We start from the raw sequence: 6,812 nt of genomic DNA on the forward strand, positions 1-6,812 counted from the left end.
TGCTCCTAGTCTTACAGACTCTCTCTTTACATGCTCTCTCATCATTTCTTCTTCCTCTCTGGAGACTTCTGGAAGCCAGATGCCACTTTGTCACTTCTTTAGCAGTAAACATAGCCTCCAGTCACTCAAATCCAAAGCCTCTTTCTTTTTTCCCCCCACATTTTTTATTAGATATTTTCTTTATTTACATTTCAAATGCTATCCCCAAAGTCCCCTTACCCTCCCCCCTGCTCCCTTACCCACTCACTCTCACTTCTTGGCCCTGGGGTTCCCCTGTACTGGGGCATATAAAGTTTTCTAGACCAAGGGGCCTCTCTTCCCAATGATGGCTGACTAGGCCATCTTCTGCTATATATGCAGCTAGAGACACGAGCTCTGGGGGTATTGATCAGTTCATATTGTTGTTCCAGCTATAGGGCTGCAGACCCTCTTAGCTCCTGGGCACCCTCTCCAGCTCCTACATTGGGGGCCCTGCGCTCTATCCTATAGATGACTGTGAGCATCCACTTCTGCACTTGCCAGGCACTGGCAAAGCCTCACAGGAGACAGCTATATCAGGGTCCCTTCAGCAAAATCCCGAGGACGCACACAATAGTGTCTGAGTTTGGTAGTTGATCATGGGATAGACCCCTGGGTGGGGCAGTCTCTGGATGGTCCATCCTTTTGCCCTAGCTCCAAACTTTGTCTCTGAAACTCCTTCCATGGATATTTCATCCCGTATTCTAGGGAGGAATGAAGCATCCACCCGTTGGTCTTCCTTCCTGATTTTCCTGTGTTTTGGAAGTTGTATCTTGGGTATTCTAGGCCTCTGGGCTAATATTTACCCATCAGTAAGTGCATATCAAGTGACTTCTTTTGTGATTTGGTTACCTTACTCGGGATGATATCCTTCAGATACATCCACTTGCCCAAGAATTTCATAAATTCATTGTTTTTAATAGCTGAGTAGTACTCCATTGTGTAAATGTACATTTTCTGTATCCATTTTTCTGTTGAGGGACATCTGGGTTCTTTCAAGCTTCTGGCTATTGTAAATAGGGCTGCTATGAACATAGTGGAGCATGTGTCCTTATTACCAGTTGGAACTTCTTCTGGGTATATGCCCAGGAGAGGTATTGCTGGATCTAGCAGTAGTACTATGTCCAGTTTTCTGAGGAACCGCCAGACTGATTTCCAGAGTGGTTGTACAAGCTTGCAATCCCACCAGTAATGGAGGAGTGTCTCTCTTTCTCCACATCCTCACCAGCATCTGCTGTCACCTGAATTTTTGATCCTAGCCATTCTGACTTGTGTGAGGTGGAATCTCAGGGTTGTTTTGATTTGCATTTTCCTGATGATTAAGGATGTTGAACATTTTTTCAAGTGCTTCTTAGCCCTTTGGTATTCCTCACTTGAGAATTCTTTGTTTAGTTTTGTACCCCATTTTTAATGGGGTTATTGAATTTCTGGATTTCAGCTTCTTGAGCTTTTTGTATATATTGGATATTAGTCCCCTATCAGATTTAGGATTCGTAAAAATTCTTTCCCAATCTGTTGGTGGCCTTTTTGTCTTGTTGACAGTATCTTTTGCCCTACAGAAGCTTTGCAATTTTATGAGGTCCCATTTGCCAACTCTTGATCTTACAGCACAGGCCTTTGCTGTTCTGTTTAGGAATTTTTCCCCTGTGCCCATATCTTTGAGGGTTTTCCTCATTTTCTCCTCTATAAATTTCAGAGTCTCTGGTTTTATGTGGAGTTCTTTGATCCACTTAGACTTGAGCTTTGTACAAGGAGATAAGAATGGATCAATTCTCATTCTACATGATAACCGCCAGTTGTGCCAGCACCATTTGTTGAAAATGCCAAAGCCTCTTTCTTTATGTTTTACTTTTTAAGGAAGTGCTAGCATCTTATGTCCTAATAACTGGCCAGTTCTTTGTTTCCTAAATGTTTTCTTTGTAGGAATCCTGGTTTCCTTTATTGCTCTGAATGTTGTCCCTGATAGCAGCTCTTTTTGTCCTCTTTGAGGATATCAGGATGTCAAAAGTAGATCAGATGATCTGCTCTCTATTCCAGGGTATCTTCAAGAATCAAAGGGTGTTCAGCAGATAACATTATCCTTTGGAGCAACTGAGATCTCCTAAGCCTCAGGGGTCATGGAGAGCAGAGAAGATGGAGCCATATATATATATATATATATATATATATATATATATATATATATATGTATATAAATCTGTGTAAAGGTGCTTTTTTGAGTCAATCTTCAAATTCCTTCCATACTTCTGCCTAGACTCTCAAGTTAATCCAATTTCACATTCATCTAAGAATCCAGTTCCAGAGAAGTAGTTAGTGTTAGAGCAGGTTTTTCTGTGTGGGAAAAGTGAATGAAGAGATCTGTGAAGAAAAGGGAGAACTGGTTGGGTCAGGTCTTATAATACTTCCAGGTTCCAGTTACTGGTTCTACCTTTTAAGGTAAAGACGAACATGGTGCTGAAACCGCCTCCAGGCTCTTCTCAGCCCTGGATTTCTCAAGATCAGATGCACTGACTGACCAGCTGGATAGGCAGTCATGATAATGTTGCACAAACTATTCCAGAAACTGTAAGCACCAAGGATGTTTGACATGGAAATAAATAAAGCCAGTGCATTAATAATGTAGAGAATGAGAGAGTGGCTGGCCGATTTGATGGCACCCACGTGAGCTTCCATGCTGGAGTCCCTAGAGCCTGTGGTGCTGTTTTCCATGTGCAGGGTGTGCCTCTTGAGTGAGGTGATCAGCAGAGTGGCTGCCATGATGAACATGAACAAAGGAACGAAGATCCCCATATAATACAAGAAAGCTAGGCTGAGTACATTGGTCATAAAGATGTACTTCATCTTTGTGGAGTTGGAAGAGGGGATGGGAACAGAACTGTTCACATACACATTGAAGATGTCTTTAGAGAAGAAGGAACTTAAGCTGAAGGAAACCAACACTGACAGACTCAGGAGCTGAGGCATCAGCCCTATGATTTTCTGCTTCATCAAAAGGAACAGAGGGTGAGCTAAGTTCACAATTTTAAGACAATAGAAGACATTGAGCCAAGCAGCAAACCAGAGGTTACAGTAGTTTAGAAACACAGAGATGGCTTTGAATAGTTTATACATGGCATTATGGTTATAAATGATCGGGAAAAGTAGACTATAAGTAATCTCTACCATCATCCATATCTGTAGCAATAGCCTGGAAAAACTCAGCATCAACATAAGGTTCTCACCAGTAGGGAGTCTTTTGCTCCTGACCCATTCAGTCCCATAGATGACAGTGATGAAGCCATTGCCAATGATGCCAACAATAGAGTATATTGTAGAGACCACGAAAGGGATTATGACTTCATACCTGTGAGCAAAATAGTCAGAATTTGTGGTAATTATTGCCATTCTGTCTGACTCTGACTTAGGTTTCTCACTGAGAAGTGGTGTCTGCCCTGTAATCTTCCCAGTGTCAGTGATGCCACAATACTTCCCCTCTTCATTGAGAGTTATTTCCTATTTCTCTTTGTCACATGACTACAAGTAAGAGGTTTGATATGCAAATTATGAAAGGATTTGGTTACTGGCTCTGACTCCTTTTTTTTTTTTTTTTTTTAATAAACACCCATTTGTTTGGGAGCTTTTAGAAATGCACTGGATGGAATTTTCAAGAATGTCCAGCCCATTATCTTTTCACCTTATTATTTTAGTCCATATGAGAAGAATCCCAAGTTAGGAATCTCAGGGTACCATGATTTTTTTTTAATGTATCTCACAAGACTGTTGCTACTTGCTATTATTTATAAAATCATATTGCTCTCTCATGTTTCCTTTCTTTTATTTTATTTTATTTTTTTTCTTTTTTAATTTTTTTCTTTTTTTTTTTAATTAGGTAATTTCCTCAATTACATTTCCAATGCTATCCAAAAAGTCCCCAATACACTCCCGCCCCCAGTCCCCCCCCCCCCCCCTTGGCCCTGGCATTCCCCTGTACTGGGGCATATAAAGTTGGCAAGTCCAATGGGCCTCTCTTTCCAGTGATGGCCTACTAGGCCATCTTTTGATACAAATGCAGCTAGAGACAAGAGCTCTGGGGTACTGGTTAGTTCATAATAATGATCCACCTATGGGGTTGCAGTTCCCTTTAGCTCCTTGGGTACTTTCTCTAGCTCCTCCATTGGGGGCCCTGTGATCCTTCCAATAGCTGACTGTGAGCATCCACTTCTGTGTTTGCTAGGCCCCGGCATTGTCTCACAAGAGACAGCTATATCTGGGTCCTTTCAGCAAAATCTTGCTAGTGTATGCAAAGGTGTCAGCGTTTGGAATCTGATTATGGGATGGATCCCTGGATATGGCAGTCTTTAGATGGTCCATCCTTTCTTCACAGCTCCAAACTTTATCTCTGTAACTCTTTCCATGGGTGTTTTGTTCCCAATTCCAAGAAGGGGCACAGTGTCCACACTTTGGTCTTCGTTCTTCTTGAGTTTCATGCGTTTAACAAATTGTATCTTATATCTTGGGTATCCTAAGTTTTTGGGCTAATATCCACTTATCAGTGAGTACATATTGTGTGAGTTCCTTTGTGAATATGTTACCTCACTCAGAATGATGCCCTCCAGATCCATCCATTTGCCTAGGAATTTCATAAATTAATTCCTTTTAATAGCTGAGTAGTACTCCAATGTGTAAATGTACCACATTTTCTGTATCCATTCCTCTGTTGAGGGGCATCTGGGTTCTTTCCAGCTTCTGGCTTTTATAAATAAGGCTGCTATGAACATAGTGGAGCATGTGTCCTTCTTACCGGTTGGAACATCTTCTAGATATATGCCCAGGAGAGGTATTGCTGGATCCTCTGGTAGTATTATGTCCAATTCTCTGAGGAACCGCCAAACTGATTCCAGAGTGGTTGTACCAGCCTGCAATCCCACTAACAATGAAGGAGTGTTCCTCTTTCTCCACATCCTCGCCAGCATCTGCTGTCACCTGAATTTTTGATCTTAATCATTCTGACTGGTGTGAGGTGGAATCTCAGGGTTGTTTTCATTTGCATTTCCCTGATGATTAAGGATGTTGAACATTTTTTCAGGTGCTTCTCTGCCATTCGGTATTCCTCAGGTGAGAATTCTTTGTTCAGTTCTGAGCCCCATTTTTTAATGGGGTTATTTGATTTTCTGGAGTCCAACTTCTTGAGTTCCTTATATATATTGGATATTAGTCCCCTATCTGATTTAGGATAGGTAAAGATCCTTTCCCAATCTGTTGGTGGTCTTTTTGTCTTATTGACGGTGTCTTTTGCCTTGCAGAAGCTTTGCAACTTTATGAGGTCCCATTTATCGATTCTCGATCTTACAGCGCAAGCCTTTGCTGTTCTATTCAGGAATTTTTCCCCTGTACCCATATCTTCGAGGCTTTTCCCTACTTTCTCCTCTATAAGTTTCAGTGTCTCTGGTTTTATGTGGAGTTCCTTAATCCACTTAGATTTGACCTTGGTACAAGGAGATAGGAATGGATCAGTTCGCATTCTTCTACATGATAACCGCCAGTTGTGCCAGCACCATTTGTTGAAAATGCTGTCTTTTTTCCACTGGATGGTTTTTGCTCCCTTGTCAAAGATCAAGTGACCATAGGTATGTGGGTTGATCTCAGGGTCTTCACTTCTGTTCCATTGGTCTACTTGTCTGTCGTTATACCAGTACCATGCAGTTTTTATCAAAATTGCTCTGTAGTACAGCTTTAGGTCAGGCATGGTGATTCCTCCAGAGGTTCTTTTATCCTTGAGAAGAGTTTTTGCTATCCTAGGTTTTTTGTTATTCCAGATGAATTTGCAGATTGCCCTTTCCAATTCGTTGAAGAATTGAGTTGGAATTTTGATGGGGATTGCATTGAATCTGTAGATTGCTTTTGGCAAGATAGCCATTTTTACAATGTTGATCCTACCAATCCATGAGCATGGGAGGTTTTTCCATCTTCTGAGATCTTCTTTAATTTCTTTCTTCAGGGACTTGAAGTTCTTGTCATACAGGTCTTTCACTTCCTTAGTTAGAGTCACACCAAGGTATTTTATATTATTTGTGACTATTGAGAACGGTGTTGTTTCCCTAATTTCCTTCTCTGCTTGTTTATCCTTTGTGTACAGAAAGGCCATTGACTTGCTTGAGTTAATTTTATATCCAGCTACTTCACCGAAGCTATTTATCAGGCTTAGGAGTTCTCTGGTGGAATTTTTAGGGTCACTTATGTATACTATCATATCATCTGCAAAAAGCGATATTTTGACTTCTTCTTTTCCGATTTGTATCCCCTTGATCTCCTTTTGTTGTCTAATTGCTCTGGCTAGGACTTCAAGTACAATGTTGAATAGGTAGGGAGAGAGTGGGCAGCCTTGTCTAGTCCATGATTTTAGTGGGATTGCTTCCAGCTTCTCACCATTTACTTTGATGTTGGCTACTGGTTTGCTGTATATTGCCTTTATCATGGTTAGGTATGGACCTTGAATTCCTGATCTTTCCAAGACTTTTATCATGAATGGGTGTTGGATTTTGTCAAATGCTTTTTCAGCATCTAACGAGATGATCATGTGGTTTTTGTCTTTGAGTTTGTTTATATAATGGATTACATTGATGGATTTTCGTATATTGAACCATCCTTGCATCCCTGGGATGAATCCTACTTGGTCAGGATGGATGATTGTTTTGATGTGTTCTTGAATTCTGTTAGCAAGAACTTTATTGAGGATTTTTGCATCAATATTCATAAGGGAAATTGGTCTGAAGTTCTCTATTTTTGTTGGGTCTTTATGTGGTTTAGGTATCAGA

General features: G+C 40.9%; 1 protein-coding gene across 1 annotated transcript; it reads right to left on the reverse strand.

Moving 5' to 3' along the window:
- Positions 1-2,442: 2,442 nt before the first annotated feature.
- On the reverse strand, positions 2,443-3,402 carry Tas2r40 (taste 2 receptor member 40). Its single transcript, XM_021164066.1, has one exon. It carries the CDS (start codon positions 3,400-3,402, stop codon positions 2,443-2,445), a length of 960 nt encoding a protein of 319 aa, XP_021019725.1.
- Between the last annotated feature and the right edge of the window lie 3,410 nt (positions 3,403-6,812).

Source organism: Mus caroli, unplaced genomic scaffold (assembly GCF_978045245.1).
Source record: "Mus caroli unplaced genomic scaffold, Mus_caroli_1 scaffold_7, whole genome shotgun sequence".
NCBI classification, from domain to species: domain Eukaryota; kingdom Metazoa; phylum Chordata; class Mammalia; order Rodentia; family Muridae; genus Mus; species Mus caroli.

What these genes read in the sequence shown, in the direction of transcription:
- Tas2r40 (XM_021164066.1), bottom strand. Translation starts at nt 3,402, where the DNA reads ATGGCAATAATTACCACAAATTCTGACTATTTTGCTCACAGGTATGAA.